The sequence below is a fragment of the Rattus norvegicus genome, chromosome 14, assembly GCF_036323735.1.
Source record: "Rattus norvegicus strain BN/NHsdMcwi chromosome 14, GRCr8, whole genome shotgun sequence".
Taxonomy (NCBI): Eukaryota; Metazoa; Chordata; class Mammalia; order Rodentia; family Muridae; genus Rattus; species Rattus norvegicus.
The window spans coordinates 78,993,684-79,013,749 of record NC_086032.1 but is presented as its reverse complement, the minus strand read 5'-3'; the positions used below and the strand labels follow the sequence as shown (position 1 = coordinate 79,013,749).

General features: G+C 49.9%; 1 protein-coding gene across 9 annotated transcripts in view; it reads left to right on the top strand.

Moving 5' to 3' along the window:
• Nucleotides 1-20,066, top strand: part of Afap1 (actin filament associated protein 1) — a 113,072-nt gene that overhangs the window by 67,283 nt on the left and 25,723 nt on the right. For all 9 annotated transcript variants that reach the window (XM_063272812.1, XM_008770247.4, NM_080900.2 and 6 more), the window contains exons 7-10: nt 5,547-5,648; nt 6,206-6,287; nt 12,294-12,443; nt 18,517-18,728. In XM_063272812.1, the coding sequence (XP_063128882.1) occupies nt 5,547-5,648; nt 6,206-6,287; nt 12,294-12,443; nt 18,517-18,728 (546 nt within the window). The remainder of the gene's footprint in view (nt 1-5,546; nt 5,649-6,205; nt 6,288-12,293; nt 12,444-18,516; nt 18,729-20,066) is intronic.

Here is a 20,066-nt window from a genome sequence, read left to right as displayed (position 1 = left end):
CTTGGAAGGAAGGCAAGTTGATTTTCGGCTCAATTTTCAGTCCGTGGTCTGTTGGCTCCATTGCTTTGAGGCTTAAGAAAGTCAGTGGTCGGGGTTGGGGATTTAGCTCAGTGGTAGAGCGCTTGCCTAGGAAGCGCAAGGCCCTGGGTTCGGTCCCCAGCTCCGGAAAAAAAAGAACCAAAAAAAAAAAAAAAGTCAGTGGTCGTGCGAGAGCCAGTGGTGGAGGAAGCTGCCTGTTGGGAAGAGAGCAGTGGGTGGAGGTGAGGGTCACAGTATCCCCTTCGAGTTAGTGACCTAATGCCTCCCACGGGGCTCCACCTTCTAAGTTTTCATCACTTCTCAATCAAGTCCCAGGCTGTTGACCAAGCATCTGCATACGGCCTCTGGAGACATACAAGACTCAGCCTGTAGCGGGTGGCTGGAGCAGGATGCCTGGTGGAGAGAGATGAGGCTGCCTTTGGGAGATGAGCTGTGAGTCAAAGGAATACAACGTGCCCTCCAGGGGACAGTATACCCAGAGTCACACAGGCACACACAGAGTCAGTCAGACAGACAGTCAGACAGACAGACAGACACACACACACACACACACACACACACACAGAGCCACACAGACAGAGTCACACAGACAGGCAGATACATACACAAACACACTGACATACAGACAGACACACAAACACACTGACATATAGACACACACACACAGGGCCACACAGACAAACACACAGAGTCACACAGACAGGCAGACACACACATACAAACACACTGACATACAGACACATAGAGACACACACATAGACACATACACAAACACACTGATGTACACACACGTACACAGACACACACAGAGGCAGGCAGACACACACACACACAAACACACTGACATATAGACATATACAGAGACACACACACATATAGGCACATACACAAACACACTGATGTACACACACACACAGAGGCAGGCAGACACACAAACACACTGACATATAGACACACACAGAGACACACACACAAACACACTGATGTACACACACACACACACACACACACACACACACACACACACATGGCACCTGCCTCCCCCAGGGCTGGTAGGAATAAGTGAAACCATACTGCCACATGCTTCTCCCATGGGCAGGACAACACAAGACAACAATGCTGTCCCAGCCCACGCCTTTGCAGCCACTGTTTGGAGTGCGGGCTTTGGTTAAGAATGAAGAACTCATCAAGTTCACGGTTGTTTGTGTAATTGCAGCCAATTTTCTTAGTTAAAGCTGCAATTACAAGCTGAGGTTACTGGAGGCCTGGTACAGGAGAAGTGTGGGCTGGGGTGATTCTCCACTGCCCACCACAGGGGTGCCCACCACGGCCTTGTTCCGTGGCCGTGGCATTGGGTGTTGCTTTGTGGAGTTTAGTTAAAGAGTGTAAGGCTTTGTAAGAGGCTTGGCTTTGCTCAGGCCGTGAGTTGGGGGAGCTGGACTTGAACCACAGGAGCTCAGAGCTTGCCCTCCCAGCATGTTTCCTCCCCAGAGAAAGGATAGTCTTGTTCTTGTTTGTTTGTTTGTTTACATTCCAAATGTTGCCCTCCGCCCTGCTCCCCTCCCCCAGTCTTGTTCTCAATGTAAATATATCTGTCACTTTGAGATTTAGTCACTGCTTGGGGCAGAAGGAAGGGGAACCTGAAAAGGGAGCCAGGGACCTAGCCTAGGAGTGAGGGAAGCTTACCTCCCCCATCTCGCTGTCTAGGGTAGGCAAGGTCCCTGGGTGGAATGTCCCTCACAGGCTTTAACCTCAGAAGTCACAGGAGGAGCCTTGCAGCAAAGCCTCAGCTTCTCCCATTTTCTTCCCATTTCAAGTGTGGGCATCACGGTTTTCTCTTGAGGAAGCTGAGTGGCAAAGTGGCTGGGGTCAGACCCCAGTCCTGCTGACTGATTCTTGGGTCAGATCCCAGCACCAGTGCAGTGACAGGGCTATGGAGGTTGACCTTCCTGCCATTGTGCAGACACTGGCACTTCTCAAGAGTCTAGGTTTGAGTCCTGATGCAGCTTAGGATGCAGAAGGAGGGTATTCTGAAAGAGCCATCTGCTGACTGCAGAGATGACGCCGGTAAAACCCCACGTGCTCTGAACTCCACCCTCTGTGCCTCACAAACACAGTGAACACAGGGGGAGACATTCTGGGGTTGCGACCCTTAGCCTGGCAGTCCCTGCCTCTGTGGCTACTCCAGGGTTATGGTCTAAGCTCTCGGCATGAGTCGGAAGGCTGCTCACACTGCTGACTGCTGATGTCACAGAGGCTGCCGCCTGGGAGGGTGTCCACGCTGGATACTGAATTGGGCGTAGTCCTACAAGATGGGACTTCTTCCTTTTTTTTTAAAGATTTATTTTATTTCATGTATATGAGTACACTGTAACTGTCTTCAGACCCAGCAGAAGAGGACATCGGATCCCATTACACAGATGGTTGTGAACCACCATGTAGTTGCTGGGAATTGAACTCAGGACCCTAGCAAGAGCAGTCAGTGCTCTTAACCGCCCAGCCATCTCTTCAGCCCAAGATGGGGCTTCTTAGTCCTAGCCTTTGCTAGAGAGGAAATGGAGGTTTGGGATGATTTGTTTCTTTACTCCAAGGCCACAAAGCTCATGGCTGGTGCCCTATCCTCTTGATTCACAGAAACCCCAGCACGGTCAGTGTTCCTGGGCTCAGAAAAGGAGCACAGACAATCCTTTCCTTTGGTGCAACTCCTCCTGACAGGGAGGAGAGCAAGAGCGAGGAGGGAGGAGGAGGGAGGAGGGAGGAGTTGCCCTCCTCTGCCCTCTGCTCCCCTTAGACCAGTGGTTCTCAACTTTCCTACTGTGTGATCCTTTAATACAGTTCCACACGTTGTGGTGAGCCCCCAACCGTAAAAGTATTTTGTTGCTGCTTCATATCTAATTTTGATACTGTTATGGATCATAATGTGAATATCTGATATGCAGGATATCCAATATCTAATCCCTAAAGGGGTCCCGACCTACATTTTGAGAACCTCTGCCTGTCTCTTTGCCTGCCTGTCCTTCTAAGTCTCTCTTAAACTGCTTAACTGTGTCCATTTGCTTCCTGCCTTCCTGTCCCATCATGCTTGCTCTCCCAGTCTCTCCCCTTTAACTACCTTTCAGTGCAGGACAGAGGATGGCAGAGCATGCTTGGTCTTTCTCTGTTCACTGGCTTGCCCTCTTTAGGGAGGCTCACCACGCTGCGGCTGGGAACATTGGTCCTAGTGCTTGCAAATGTTCTTATTTTGTGCCCTGACTGAGATGTGTCTCTGGATCCAAGCTTCTCTCCAGCACCCCTGTATGTCTTTCTTGTCACCCCAGTGCTCAAGACAGAGATACAGACTGTGTGCCCAGGGCCGAGTAAGTCTAACAGCAATGGCTGGTGCTTCCTTAGGCAATGCTTGCATGGCTCAGTCCCACCCCAACCCTGCAGCTTCCCTGTCACCTCTGCAGCCCCATCCCACCCCTGCATCTATACTGTCACCCTGCATCCCCATCCCACCCCTGCATCTATACTGTCACCCTGCAGCCCCATCCCACCCCTGCATCTATACTGTCACCCTGCAGCCCCGCCCCACCTCTGGAGCCCCACCTCACCCCTGAAGCCCTACCCCATCTCTGCAGCCCCACCTCACCCCTGCAGCTTCACTGTCACTCCTGCGGTCTCACCCTACCCCTGCAGCCCCACCCCATCGTACCTCTGCAGCCTCCCTGCCACCAGTGCTGTCATTGCACCTTTTCCTCATCTCAGTTCCTGCAGTCTCCCACGAGGTCCCTACACTGGTTTTTCTTTTGCTGCCATGAACTTGCTTCTTCCTACAACGGCTCACACCCATCATGCTCTGAGTCTTGTCTGAGGACTTGGTCTATACAAGTGGGTGTCTTTATTTTGTTTCTGATAAAGGCAGCTTAGGGGAGGAGGATTTGTTTTAGCTCACAGTCCCATCATTGCGGGAAGTCAGGGCAACCTGAGGTAGATGGTTATACCACGCTCACAGTTGAGAGCAGAGAGCAATGAACAGTATGCTTGCTGTGTTCAGGCCACTTTCTCTGCTTACATATTAAGGCCGCATAAGGAATGGTGCCACCCACAGTGGAATCAGAACAATCTGCCTATACACGCTCACTGGCTCACCTGATCTAGACAATCTCTCACTGGCTCACCTGATCTAGACACTCCCTCCGTGAGACTTCCTTCCCGGGCAACTCTACGTTGTATCATGTTGATAATTGAAAGTAGCCATCACAGGGCATTTAGTCCATTACGCCTACTTTAATAAGATGTGTCACATTGGGTCATTCACAAACGAATGTGTGTCCCACAGTTCTAAGGGGGGATGGTCATGATCTAGATGCCAGGAGGCCGTGGCAGCATGTGTTGTGCTTGGTGTAGATAGTTCTTCGTCTCCGTGTCCTGTACACAGAAGGCATGGGAACTCCTCTCTGAGATCTGAGCCACACCCAGAGGCTTAGCTCCCCTGACCCTGTTGCCTTCTAAAACCTCCCCATTCCAAGGTTGCTGCTGTGGGGTTTAATTTTCCACATGAACTTGGAAGGACAGAAACATCTAGAACACGATATTTGTATTCCTCCAGGGGGCGGGTGGTGGCTCAGGTTAGAACAGTTTATTATTCTGCTAAGGTGAAAACCAGACAGCAGAGCCTGGCCGGGGAGCTCCTCCCTCCTTTGTAGTCTGTCTGTCTCTCCTTATACTGACCAAGTTCAGTCTCCCCGTCAGACCCGAGAGGGCCATGTGACTGGGCCCCTACAACTGCATCCATTCCTTACTTCTCTGCCCTGTTCTCCCCAGCCACACAACACTCTGGGGGCTCCTTGTCACTTGTCACCTGGTGCAGCGCCTGCTGTCCCCTCTGCCTAAAAGCCTTTCTGTCAGTCCACATGGCCAGAGTCTCATGGCCTCAGCTCACACAGCTTTGATGATTCATAACAGTATCAAAATTAGATTGTTGTAGAGTCCTCCGGCTCTACAGTAGCTGAAGCTTCTTGTGAAAGAGCCATGCTTTATTCGTGCAGCACTTTCATTTGTCAGGCCTCACCTTTCTAAGAAAAGATTTATTTTTTATTTTAGTTTTTAATTATGTATATGTGAGCGCAAGCCCCTGAGGAAGAGGGAACGAAACTCAGGTCCCCTTTAAGAGCAGTACATATTCTTAACTGCCGAGACCCGCTCCGGTCCCTCACTTTTTGGATGACCCTTATTGCTTATGACGGCAACTCCGTGCTATGAGAGGGAACTTCCAGAGAGAACCTGGAGTGTACTTCCCTGCCATTTTCCCAGTTAGCACCAGGACTGCAGAGATGGTTTGGAGAGCAAATGACGGAATCAATAAACAGAGTCTCGTCCATGTGAGTTCAAACACCAGGTGCCGTTGACCCCTCGAGGTCCCCTGCCACACTGTAGGCATCTGTCTGCCCACATAGAACTACCCTCATCACCTGGATCCCCCTGCCTCTGATCAGGCTCAGACTGTGTCTCACTCACTCCCACAGGTAATCAAAGAGGCCTACAGTGGCTGCAGTGGGCCCGTGGATCCAGAGTGTTCTCCACCACCCAGCGCCAGTGTCCCTGTGAACAAGGCAGAACTGGAGAAGGTGAGGGATGCCCGTTCGGCTCTGTTTTGTTAACGGTGTTTCTTTCCTGTGTGTATGGATGAATTATATGTACTTATGAAGAATTGTTGAGACAACTCAATACATGTGTGCAATGTATTGATTAGCCAGGGTGTCCCCTCATGGCTGCCACATCAGATCTCAATCCTTTCATTTGTAATTTGAATGTTTGATAACATTCTGTGAGAACCACAGCACTTCAGCGGGCGTGTCCACACCTCTGCCCCTGACTATTTTCAGTGCCTGCTTTGGACTGAGCTCCAAGGAGTCACTTCACAGACTCCATAGCCCGTGTTATCACCAGCGATGGATGAAGATGGGGACTTAGAGGAATGGATGGCCTGGATCATTCTTACCTATCAAATGAAATCAAATGGGGCATGCCCACTCAGCAGGTCTATGCTGGCACGCTGTCTGCAGAGTGTTGAGCGTTCAGGCTGTGTGGCCTTTAACTTTTGAGATAACATTTTGCTTTCCTCTGTACCTCACCAGGCCTGCATGACCTCGATGGGAATAATGTGTTCCTTGTGTCCTTATAGAAATTGTCTTCAGAGAGGCCCAGCTCTGATGGAGAAGGTGTTGTAGAAAACGGAGTCACCACGTGTAATGGAAAAGAACAAGGTGAGATCCTAACACGTGCCAAGAACATCTGAACTCGAAAAGCCAGTTGTCATGCTAGGTGTGACTGTGTAGGAAACCTCCGTGTTTCAGCCATGCAGGCACCGCCGCCCTCTGTCCCTGAGAACACAAGGAAGGCCTCTTGATTTATAAAAACCCAGAACCTTCCTTTTATCCCACCTACATTTAAATTATTGTTAGACCATAAGAAAGTACATATACCACAGGATTTATAATTTTTAGGCATTTTAAAGTGTTCTGTAGACATTAAACACACACATTTAGTGCATCGATCTCTGGAACTTTCTGTCTTCACAAAGCATAACCTTGTTTCCATGAAACCCAAGTCCCTCATCCCTTCCTTAGCCCCAGCAATCAGCATTCTGCTTTCTGTCCCTACGTATTCCACACCCTGGGGGCCTCATACAAGTGGAATGCTGTGGTATTTGTCTGTTTGCAACTGGCTAATTTCATCTAGTATGGTGTCTTCAAGGTTCATCCTTTTCACGAGTGAATAATATTCCATCATATGGACTGCACGTAACCACCCAATCATCTGCCAGCGGCACTTGTATTGCTTCTGACCTTTGGCTGTTGCTAGCAGAACCACTGTGAACACGGATGTGCAGGGGTTAAAGTCCCTTTTTTAAACTCGACACCATAGCAAAACAGATGGCATTCAGCGAAATGACTTTGACTTAGCCCCAACTTTGACGTAACCCTTCTACGAGCTTTAATATATGGCTCTAGCAAGTAACCATCACTACAATCAAGAGAAAGAATCTGCATGTCTGTCACCCCACTGTTCCTTCACACTCCTCTCTGTCACCGCTGCCCCAGACTACACCAGGTAGCCACTGCTGTTTCCTGCCTGCACTTGGGATCTGGGGTGTGTTGCCTATTGAGACTTTCTTTCCTGTATCTCGGTGCTCCTTGATTTGCAGTGTGAGAGCTGCTGTGCAGCTCTCCCTGTGGAGATGAACTCTGCTAGTCACCCACTGACCAACGCCAGGACACACAGTGACCCTGGGATAGTCTGACTCCCGGGTAGGACTTTGCATGATCATGTGACTCCATGTCCCCCCAGGGGCCTATCCAGAAGCAGGGTTGCAAGGTCATACATTCTCATAGGATCGCTGCCCCTGACTGGCCTGCAATCTTTACCTGGTATTGCACAGATGTGTGGTGGTGTGCAGCTGTGGCCTCCCAGCGGGTATAGTTTAACACACTTGCTGTGTGTGCATCTCTGGTAGAATGTCTCCTCGGATCCTTTGCCCATATTTCTGTGGAGTTGTTACCGAGCCTTTGGGAGCTCTGTGCATGCTCTTCCTACTCTTCCTCCGTGTCATTTGTAAAATGTGTTTCTTAAGGACTGTCCCCATCTGTGTGGTTGGACATTTTATCCCTGAGCGTGCGTTGAAGTGTGGCTTGCAGGTATGTGGAGGGAGCTGGACCCAAGTGCCTGAGCCCTCAGCTGTGCGGCTCACATGTGTGAGGAATAAGTCATGTGCCGTGCCTGCAGCTGTCCCAACCCTGAGAATTCTGGGGCCAGACAATGTGACAGTTCACCCCGAAGGTCACACAGTCTTTTTCTTCATTGTGGTTTTCTGATGCAATCTGGTCTGAGTGTAATTTTAGTCCTGCTCTCTGGAAGCTACTACCAGTCATGATATATATAATAAGACCTCGGAGCCAGAAGCTATCTTTAACTTCTGCTCTGAGATGGGACACTCTGTGGTCTCTGGGCTCCGGCTTCACTGTTTGGCTCCTCTCTTCCCTTTTGGTTTTGTTGTGAGATGATCTTTTCATCCAGGCCGATCTCAACCTGGTGGACTTAAGCTGTTTGTTGTCCAGCCTCAGCCTTCCAAGCCGGAGCCTCAGAGATGCCACATGCCAGGTGACTGACTACTGAGGTGCGACAGACACGATTGACAGCTCAGTTTTCATAATATTCCCCATCCCCCATGAACCTGTGTGCTTACCCCATTACTATGGAGTAATGTGCCTGTTGGATGTTCATGTATGTTTTGATTCTGCCCCCCAGGATCTCCTGTTCACTCCTTAAAAAGAAAATTACTGTTTATGTGTGAGTGTATGTTCAGGTGCCCGCAGAGGCCAGAAAATAGCTTTGGATCTGGAATTAGAAGTGAGGTGCACCCGACCTCAGTGTTGGGAACTGAACTCATATCCTCCAGAGGAGAAGTACAAGCTCTTAAGCAGCAAGCCATCTCTGCAGTCCCTGTCTGTTCAACAAGAACAGCTTTGTGTGTTCATAATGGGCAGGTGACCCGGCTCAGACATTTTCCTTTTGTCTGACACCGTGCTTGCCCGTCGAAGATCACGAAGGAGCCTCCTGGTCCAGATGCACCCCGAGCATGTTCTTGATCCTGACTGCTCTCTGCTTTGCTGTGGAGGGAAGTGAGTGGAGGTCTCTTTAGCTTGGCCCTTTGTGATAGGTTTGCGGTTGTCACAGACAGGAAGCCTGACCTCTTCCATGCTACGGTCTCACTGGAGAAGGCAGTGCTCTAAACTATAGCTCTGCTCTGAGATACTCGTTTTTTTCAGGATGAACCCCACTGTAGACACTGGGGAGTCCTATAGCAGATGCAGGGAAAGATGATTGAAGTCCTAGACTATAGAAAACTACTGCCCCAGCTAGTGCTGTGTGGCTCTGAGACAGTCCTCAGTGGGGGTGTCTGTGGGTGGACTTGTTGAACCAGAGGTCAGATGATGTCACCTCTCTCTCCCCTTACTTCCCCTAGACTAGACAGAAAATCATTTGATTTCCATCTCTGTAGGAGAAAGCAGGCTGCCTAGGTTTGTGACATTCCCATACTGAAATATGTCTTCATTACTGGGGCATTAGTCTTGGCCATCTGTGACCTTTGACCCCCTTCTCCGGTTCTGCCATGTAACCTCCCTGTCTTGAGAAAGTTCTCTATTGACTTTTGGATTTAATCATGTGCTAAATCCTGCCCTTTCCCCACTGAATAGCCTCAAAGAGTCCTTGATGGCTTTTCTGTCATATCCCTACATAGGGCCCTTTCTTCCAAGGATGACTTAGGATAAGATTATTCTCTGCCTTAGGAGTCGGAGTCTAATAGGCACTTTGCTGGAAGGAGCTGGTTTCAGTTATGGTGACTGTGAATCCCACGCTCACCAAGTCCTGCAGCCTGGGTGGAAGGGTTACCCCGGTGCAGAGACCACAGGGAGTGGGTCTCTGGTCACCTCACTTTGCCTGGGAATGGGACGCAATGAAGTTCATCTTCAGGTTCCTGGGAAGCCGCTGATGGAGCCAAACACTGTCACTTCTGCCCACCGTGGCTTGGCTGGACTGAAGGAGAAATAATCCAGTTCTCTGGCCCCAGGATTCTGTCTGGTGGAGGGGAAGAGTTAGGTCTTCCGACGAGACCTTGGGTAGGTCTCATTACTCAGCAAGTATGTCTAAGAACAAGGAAAAGGAGGTGCACAGATGTTCCTATGGGCATTCCTCTAAGATCTTGGGGGCCTTAATCTGGTTCATTTAAAATAAGTCACAAATGTCTATGCTTTAAAGATACTGGGTGAAGACTGAGGTACACACAGCAGAGGCTCAAGATGAAGGTCACAGGCAGGGTTACTCCCTGGGGCCTTTCTTCCTGGCTCGCATCCCCATATCTTCTGGGTACACACAGTCTATAAAAAGGGTGCTACGTTTTGGATCAATCATTGCCATGAGGCCTCATTTAACCTTCGTAGGCATGAATCTTTTGCAACCGACTTTTAATAAGGGTTCTACCTCTCCTCTAGCCCACCACCCAGCAGAGGTAGCAGAAGAGAAAAGCTATTAGGATATGGGGGAGTGGACTGTTCAGCAATAGCTCTTTGGGGCGAGCTCCATCCTCCTGGGCAGCAGTTCAATCCCATAGCAAGCACCAAATATGATTCAGCAGCTGCAGACAACAGTCCTCTAGGCAGGCAGACAATAGGCAGCTGTAGTTCAATCCTGAGGAAACCACCAAGCTCACCAACTGACCTAAGGTGAGGCTGCAGAATCAGCAAGCTGCCGCAGGAACCCCAGGAGCGTTCTTGGGCGAGTTTTTCTCAATGGCAGGGTTGCCACAAGTTGAGCTCAACAAAACGATGTAAGGCGAACCAATACAAGCATGTCGTTAGCCAAGGATAGTGAGGCAGAGCAAACCAAACCAAAGCTCAGTGCTTGTCTCCCCCTCTGTGGGGTCATTTTTATACTCCTTCATCAAGCTCCATAGTTACACTCCTTTCACCTGTGTGCCCCAGCAAAACGTCACTTGACATAACCAACTTTCCAAAGAAACTAGACGTTTCCACTCCAAACCTTCCTTATTAGCACTCCTGTCTCCTCAGTGCTGTGGGACCAGGACCGGAACACTCAGCATGGAAGGTTATGTTTGCCCTCCACTTTTCATGGCTTCCTATCTTAGCTACGGTGTGGCAGCTCTTTCTTGGACACTGCTACTCACCTTTACACTAGAGGGGAGGCAAGGATTTCATCAACTGATCTAAGCGGGTGGGCAGAGTAGAAGTAGAAACAGGGACTGTTTTCTCCTCTTCGCCAGAGAGGATTGGGGAGGTCCCCCTTGTGAGTGAGCACATGTGTTTAGGGGAGGGGTTGGAGAATTCTTCTGTAACCTGTCCCATGCCCCTAGGTGTTCTGTCTCTGGAAGATTCCATATGACCTGCTGGGTTCATTTGTTCCCAGAGAGGGAACCTGGATGCCCATTGTTTCCTAAAAGGATTTGTGTGTTGCCTAAAAGGTTGCCCCAAAGGACTGAAGGGTTGCACCAGGTGTGTAGTGAGCGAGGTGATGCTGTGTGGGTCTTGTCTCAGAACTGCACCCCCATGAGGCTGTGTTCCAGTGCAGGAGACCCTTGAGGTAGGGCCTCACACCCTGCCTCTAGCATATGGCGTTCTTAAGAGACTTAGACGGGCTGACTAGCCTTTGCCCGGAGTTGCCCTGGAGTGGAAGGGTCAGGCCCCTCAGCTCCGAGTGCACCCTTGTGCATTCATTCGGATTTGCCTGAGCCTCCTCCTGTGATTGAGCTCAACTCATGGATGAAAGCTTGAGGGTAAGAAAGGGCTACACGTGTCTGAGTAGGAGCAAATTCAGGAAACCAGTTCATAGTCAACTTCCCTCTGTGGCATGGTATGGACAGGTGGGGGCTGCCCTGTGCCAGAACCTGGAGCCATTATTAGCCTGCATGGACTCTGCACCAAGGTGCTGCATGTGGGAGTCCAGGATTGCCAGGTCTTCTGGTCTTTGTAGAAGCCAAAAGTTCTTTTTATACAGAATGTTTCTAGGTTCATATGTTGACAGTTCATTCCCATCGGTCACTGTTCTGGCCAAATGGGAGATGACAGCCTGAAAGGTTGGCTCTGATCTGAGAGCTCTGCACAGGGAAGCTCAGCGTAATGTCCAAAATGGACAAGAGAGACCCCTAACATGGACCCATTTCCCTCTTCCTTTCTTAAGGACGTGCCCCTTGTTAGCCAGGCTGCTGTTGTAGTGCTACCAGCTCCTCTTGGTTCCTTGGGCCCTGCCATCTTAACACACTGATGATTTGTGCTAACTTCTCTTTACACCCAGGAGTTGCTCTCTCCGAAACAGGCAGAACTCATTCTTTATGTCTGAGCAGTCCCCCAAAAGTCCGCCCTGGGCAGGTTCTGTCTGACCATTCACCTATTTTCCAAGTAACTCGTATCTCCACGTGCTTTTTGTCATCCTTTGTTGCCATGAGTCCATTTTGTATGTATGGTCATGTTCATGCGCCTGTGTGCACATGCGTTCATACCTGATCCTCTCTGCAGGGCAGGCTTCCTTCGTACAGCCATATCCTTCTGCAACCCCAGCATCTGGCCCCCCAGCTGGCTTGCCACAGGTGCTCATGTGCATGATGAGTGACAGCTGGAGAGGAGGAGATGCCTGGTGATCAGTGCTGTGACTTTTCCACTTAACGTGGACGGTTAAGACACACACTTTTGTGTTGACAGCAAAGAGGAAGAAACCCTCCAAGTCAGAGGCCAAGGGGACTGTGTCCAAGGTCACTGGGAAGAAAATTACCAAGATCATCGGTCTGGGAAAGAAGAAGCCATCCACAGATGAGCAGACGTCATCAGCAGAGGAAGATGTGCCCACCTGTGGTAAGGCCCTGCTGTGTGTTAGCAGACTGTCCCTGGGTGTACTCTGGGGCCGTCTGAATTGTGGAGAGCACTTTCAGCTTTTAGTAATGGAAGAATCTCCAGGGCTCGTGATGCTTGCCACGGTTCTTTCAAGGTAAAAACCAATATTCTCTGTGGAATGACGACACATTCCCTGAGTTCACTCCAGTGTTTCCAGACTCAGACACAGGCACATGACAGGCCAAAGCTCTTGAACTGAGTCTCCTTCAGGTCACACTTTAGACTTAAGTTGCAGACAGAGCTGTCTGGCCATCTCTGTCTCTGTCTCTGTCACTGTCTGTCTCTGTCTCTGTCTCTGTCTCTGTCTCTGTCTCTCCGTCTCTCCGTCTCTCCCTCTCTCTCTCTCTCTCTCTCTCTCTGTGTGTGTGTATGTATGTGTGTGTGTGTGTGTGTGTGTGATGCTATTTTGTCAGAGACTAGGTAATGCATATGGTCTCTAACAGTCACCAAGCCAGTCTTGCCCACCATTGTGTCTAGGTTAGGATCTATAGAGGAACCAAAGAGGGAAACTCCCTGGAGGATGCATATGTAACAGTCAGCTGTCCCCACCATGGGGAAAGCAAAGAGGGGGAGGGAGCTCTCCTGGCACCTAAGTTAGGCTGTGGTCAGGCTGCTGGGTACAACCTCCACAAGAGTGATAGGAACACCACACTGTAACAGTCCCAGTGACCACACTCAGGAGAACTGTGTAGCTCTTCCAAGGAGGAAAACTTCATAAATGCAAAGAAGTGTTTGCCTTCTGATTCTGTTTTGTTTTATACTACTAGAGATGTTCTAGGCTGGTGTCTTACTTCCTGGCCCTTTCCTTCCTTAAATAAATTAAGAATGGAGCCTGGCACGGAGGTACATTCCTGTAATCCTAGTACCAAGGAGGCAGAAGCATAGAGGGTTGCTGCCAATGAGGCCAGCCTGGGCTAGCCTGGGCTAGCCTGGGTTATGTACTGAGTACTAACCAGCCAGGGCTACATAGCAAGACCCTATAACAGAACGAAACGAGACCAGGAAAATGCTATAACTGTGCTTGTATATTACTATTCAGACTGCTTCCCATCAGTGTGAACACACGATTCCTCCACAGTCATTCTGTTTACAATCCCGTCTTTCCTACTGATCACTCTCCTGGGGTGCTGAGTCAGGAAGGAATCACGGCATACATAGGTACCAGGAGCTAGGTGCACTCCAGATCCCTGGACTGTTTCTCATCAAGTGGTTGCGGGGGACAGGACAGAGTCAGGTCAGCTGTTAATAAAGGTTTCCACATCATATTCCCTTCCATGAGGAGAGAACTTGGCTGCAGTACAGCCAGCTGGACAGAGCTGTGACAGAGTAGGGAGAGTCTGGGGACACTGCCACACTGCTCCTTGCCAGCCCCCATCTTCCTGGAGCTCTTGGGGACATAGTCTTTCTCTCTGCCTTTGTCATCAGCACTAGTGATGACAGCAGTCGGGAGTTAAGGCGACTTTTGCTTCTGTTTTTTTTTTCAACTGTTCTAGGTTAGAGAAAATAGAAATTATTTTTTGAGACAAGGTCTCACCATATACAACAGGCTGGCCTTGAACTCACATAGATCTTCCTGCCTCTGTCTCCTGAGCTCTGTCTGGGATTAAAGACTAGAGGTAGAATGCTTTTAGAGGGGTTGGGGATTTAGCTCAATGGTAGAGCGCTTACCTAGCAAGTGCAAGGCCCTGGGTTCTGTCCTCAGCTCTGGGGGAAAAAAGAGACAAAATAATGAAATGCTTTTAGGAGGAATGACTACATATTAACACGGCAGACAGGATGAATCTCAGGCCTCATTGAAGACAGAATTGGTGACCCCTGACCTCACAAGCTGGTGACTCAACTCCCCCAAACACTCTCTGACTCCCTGTAAGTCACTTCCTTATCAGAAGAGCACAGTCTTGCAGGCATTTCCCACAAATGGCTGCTTGCCCTGTTACTGTCGCACAGTGGCTCGTCTCCACTCTAGTCATTTTTTTTTTTTTTTTTGAGAGCTTGGGTAATCCAGAGAGCAGGGCCCTGAGGCTTTGCTGGGCACAGCTCTGACTTCTGCTGAGACAATGTCCTCTGTCCCTACAACTCTAAAATTGTCATGCAGCTCTTTGCCAGACCAGGGGTAAGGGTAAGTGTCTCTGGGGGAACAGGGAACAATGGGCATTTTCAGCCCTTCAGAGCAGCTGCAGGGCTTCTCAGCGGAGGAATAGAGCTGGACTCGGGCCCGGGGGACTGACCCTGCCAAGCTGAGCCCCTGCAGCTGCTGGGAGACAGCGCTTAAGTCGATGGGGCCAGAAGGGCAGAGCAGCTGGGCAGGCAGAAAAGATTCCCTGGAATTACTGAGCTGAGCTTGGTGCGCGTCTGTGCACTGCTGTCTAGTTTTGCTAGACGGGGCGCTCTGCTTTCGTGGGCTGGGAGCAGACCTGCAGAGGCAGCTGGGTGGCCCTAGGTGCCATCTTTGTCCCCCTGAGAGGCCTTTGAGGGATGCATTAGTGTTGGTTGGGCAGCTTGTTTGGTAATGCACCCAAGAGACACGCCAAGACTCCAAACCCAAGGTGGCTTTTATCTGGCCTTCTATGGGCTGACAAAGTCCCAGAATTCTTGTTACCGTATAAGCAAAGCTGTGAGACCTGGAAGTGTGCCCTCTCTCCAGCTCTCCCGTCTGTCTACTCCCCCTTCCACCACCACACAGATGCCTTACAGCAGTCACACCATCCTGGGGGCCAGCATGAAGACCTCCTCTTGCCACCCACCTGGGATCTCAGTCTTGTCTAAGCTCCCTTGCTTTGCCAGATTATGACACTGCTCTACTGGGTCACCACCACCCAGCACAGGGCCCAGAACATGCCGGCAAGGCCACTCATTGCTTTGGGATTCGGACTGCTTGTCTGGGACGTGGCTTCAACGGTTCCTTGGTTTCTTGGGGGGGGGGGGTGAACGGGGCAGGGGCTGGGCACCTGGGTTACTGCCGCTGTCTATTCACCCGCCATGCTTTAAAGTAACGGAACACATCTGCACATCAGCCCTGCCCAGGCTCTGGAGAAAATGTAGCCCTCTGAGGCCTTCCGAGTTAGCTTTGGAATTCAGACCTGAACTTGCTCATTCTTGCTTCCTCTCCTGTAGAATTTGGAGTGGAGTGCATCTCAGAATATTAAACTGAAATTAAGTTTTTAAAGATATATTAATTAGCACATTGCTATAATATCAGTGGGATTATTAAGAAAGAAAGAAAGAAAGAAAGGAAGGAAGGAAGGAAGGAAGGAAGAAAGAAAGAAAGAAAGAAAGAAAGAAAGGAAGGAAGGAAGGAAGGAAGGAAGAAAGAAAGAAAGAAAGAAAGAAAGAAAGAAAGAAAGAAAGAAAGAAAGAAAAAGAATAATTGTTCCCCGAAGCCTCCCAGCCAGTCCCGAGCCCAGGTCTTAAGGTCCTGGCTGCACTCTGGCGCCCTCTGGCGCCAGATATCTACTTCAGCTCGAAGATCTGACTGATCCCTGCTCTGCCCCCCCCACCCCCCCCACCCCCTTGCTTGGCAAGTACAAGACCCACCCTTTGACTTGATCCCTGCCTGGGGAGGTCTGCCATTCTCTCCCTGACCTTGTTCATCTTCCTCCCCCCCCAAACTGAAATCCCAAGAATGTATTAAAATATGATAATGTCCCATGAAGTCATGCTCTACGTTAAGGAGGACCTGTCTCATGCAGGGAGAGCCGCAGTCTCTGGTGACTATGGGCAGACTCCATCTGGACCGAGGGACAAGAGCCAGTGCTGCTGTCCTACCCAGGCTGGTGTCTGAGCTATGAGCTTGAGGCGTACTGCAGTGCGGTCACTGGAGGGTCTTGTGCCTCTCTATCTCTAATCCTTGCCCAGGCCCAGCCACAGACAGCTCAGCAGACCTGGGCAGGACTTGTCCTTTCCCTTCCCGGCAGCTCCATGAAGCCCATATGCCCTGGTGTTCAGAGCTTTTTGTGTTTTTAAAGGCAGGGTCTTCATGTGTCAGGCAGATTCATCTTGAACTCATGTCCTATATCCAACTTCCCGAGTACTGAAAATAGATGTGCTACCACAGTGGTTAGCGTGTGTGTGTGTGTGTGTGTGTGTGTGTGTGTGTCTGTCTGTCTGTCTGTCTGTCTGTCTGTCTGGTGTTGTTGTTGTTGTTGTTGTTGAACCTGGCCTTGAACTCTCGATCCCTCTGACCCTCCCTGCTGCATGCTGGGATCACAGGCATGTGCATCCACTCCCCATGGAGAGTGGCTCTTTAACAGGGGGGGAAACAATCTGTGCATGTGTGATCCTTGTCTATGGAGTATATCCAGTTACTTGAGGGCTTCCTGCCATCCTGTTTGTGGACTTACGCTCAGGAAACACTTAGGCTCTGTTGATACAGGTGATGTCTACCCAGAGGTCCAGCATTTGACTCTTGGCATGATTGATTGCTGTAGATGGCATTCAGAACCCTTCTGGTAGGATGGTCGTTCATCTGACTGCATTTTAAAGCACGGCTTTCCTTCTTTCTTTTAAAACAATAATAAATCAGAATGGTCCCTCCCATACATTAAAAGCCTTTAAAAAGGAGCCATGTCATTTAACTGCTACTTCTCAAATGAGGCCCACAGCTGTACTGGGAATTATCTATCTCTGATTTCATGTAGGCATCGGGTCGAACTGTGGCCTCTGGGATGGCACCCTACATCTGAGGGTGCCTTCTCCGTCCTAGATGGCCTTTGGGAAAAACCTTTAAAACCTGCCTGCACACAAGAGAGCAGCTAGTCCCCTGCTCTGGAGCTCACGGCTCCTGTCCTGGCCTCTATGACTTCAAAGATTCTTTGCCTAGCTTGATAAATGGCAGTCTTTGTTCAGCAGGAGATGCACTTTACTTTGGGTGGGTACAGGAGACCCCCCCATCCAGATGAGGACTCACATTTTGCATATGTGGGTGGGTAGTCATCATGCAATATCTTGAAAAATATTCATCAGAGACATACAGACCTTCGTCTGGGCACTGAGCATGTGCGTACGTTACATGCGCAAGAACTGAAGGAGGATGAGCAGCTCCCAGCATTCTCCACTATCCTTCCTTTCTCATGCTGGCCATCCTTTCCCTGTCTAATCCTTTTTTAATCTCTGAGGGGTGGTGTGTGCACAGTGGGACAGTTGGAGGTCATAGTAGGACAACCGTCACAGTTGCCAGAGTCTCCATGAAACCTCCAACTTACGCCTCGAAAACTTTCTAGAAATTTCTACGTCATGTTTATGATAGCCTCAAACTGTTGTTTTCCTGTGTTTGAGGATCTTTCCCTCCTAGGGGATAACATTCCCTGTAATTCTGTCACGTGGGACACCACACTGAATGCAGCATCATGCCGCTGATACACCAAAGACACAGTATTATGCCAGACACACCAGAAACATCCCTGCTCAGGCCCAGACCTCAGGCAGTTTCATCTAGGTTAGCCTCTCCATGAGATGAAGCCCTTGCTTTCACAAGCAGGGATGGATCTTAGAGACCAGGAGGAGGCCTCGGGGGCTGTGGGTGGGGAGCTCATACCAGCCACGTTCTGTCACTCGCTGGAACATATCCAGTGCTGAGGAGTTTACCACTCCCCCGGCCTCCCACTTCCTGGGGAGTTCTCATCTTCAGATACTTTTATTTCTGTCTCACATGCCCTGCCTGCTTACAGCATTTGCAGCTGGGCCCTTTTGCTTGTGAGTTCTCCTCCCTATGGGCAGGCAGCTGTCGGCCTCTCCTAACCATCCCATGTCCACTGTCACTGTCTCAAGGTGGTTTCCAGGTTCCCATGTAGACACCAAGGAGCTGAAACTGGTCCTTACACCATGAAATGATTTCTGTCCGGAGAAGAGCCTCCAGGTCCTGTTGAAAGCTAACTGTGTAATAATGACTCTTCTGTCTTTAACTGTCTTATGAGCATTGAAGGCCTGGGTGTGAGTGTGTGTATTTCATGCATGGTACTTCCCCGGTCTGTAAAAGGCCACAGACAAGGGACTTGGCCTCCTCAGGAGTCTGAGCTGTGGCATCCTCTCCTTGCAGGCTACCTAAATGTGCTCTCTAACAGTCGCTGGCGGGAGCGCTGGTGCAGAGTGAAGGACAGCAAGCTCATTCTCCACAAGGACCGGGCTGACCTGAAGACCCACATCGTCTCCATCCCTCTCCGCGGCTGCGAGGTGATTCCGGGCTTGGATTCTAAGCACCCATTGACCTTCCGGCTGCTTCGAAATGGACAGGAGGTGGCTGTCCTAGAGGTATGGAATTCCCTGGGGCTGCTAACCAGAGAGGTGTACACAGGTTCTGCCAACGCCATGATTAGGTCCTCTGCAGAAGACCCTGGCTGCCTGTAGGGACAGATTTTGATCCAGTCCCTCTCCTCCCTTGGCTAATTCTGTTTTGCATTGTCTTCTGGGTTTCTCTTTTGGAGAGGCAGGGATGACACAGGTTCTGAGAGCATCCATCATGCATGGCTACTTTGCTTGCCACAGTTAAACGCCCAGCTCCAAATAATGAGGCACTTTTCAAGGTGCCCAGACAGGCAGTAACTTGTGGGGAAAAAATCTCCATTAAAATACTTCTTCTAAGCATAGGCTACTGAGGCACATGGTGACAGTTTCTGTTGATTGTCCTTTGGAAATCTCTGTACATTTTAGGGCCCCTGACGCCCTGTGGCATGGTCAGTGAGCTGCATTCCTATGGCTACATGCGTCCTTTGTCGTCTGCTTGATCACTTTATAGAAGAGTTCACCAATCCTCCATCTTATTCTTTTCTATTTGCCATTAACCCAGACTTAATTTTCCCTCCTCCCCCCTTACCTTAGATTAAGATACACATGTACGTCATACATTCACAGGCCTGAAGCACTGTGTTTTCCAGGGTACATGTCAGCGTGTTCGCGCCCTGAGGCCAGCAGAAGTGGGGTTATGTTAGGCTTGGATCAGTGGCTGACATGCATGCTGTCCACCAGGTGCACAGCCCAATCTTAAATGGCTGTGGTGTGGGTAATGGGGCTCTGACCAGGGTCGAGGTGTCCAGGCAAGCAGTCAACAAGATCTTGAATTTCAATATGTAGGTGCTTATTTCCAAGATTGTTTTCATAGTAGGTTTTTGTTTGGTTTATTTTGGGTTTGACGGGGACCTTACATTGTCCCTCTAGGACTCACTGGCTCAGATAGTCTCAGGGAACCAGGAAGAGGACTGTGCCCCCTGGTGGCTGCCTTGCAAAAACACACGGCTCATCCAGTTCTGGGATTCTGTACCTAACAGAACAGCTGATCTGACAGCAAGTGGCCAAGTCTATTTTTTTGTCCTGGCCTTGTACCTGCTTATAAAACCACGTAACAGGGATGGCTTAAAATTTTTAATAAGGATAATTTTAAAGGTAGTCTGAGAAAAACATTAAAGGGACTGCAAGTTCTGGCACCGACAGGTATCTTAGAAACCGTATACATAGAGCTAGTGGAAGCCACAGAAAAGTGTCACAACTGCAGAGATGCAGTGGGCTTGCTATCCCACACCTCACCTGCCGCAGCACAGGCTGGTTAGGACCTCCAGGAGGCACCTGCCTGCTCTCCAGGCCAGGCCCTCAGCG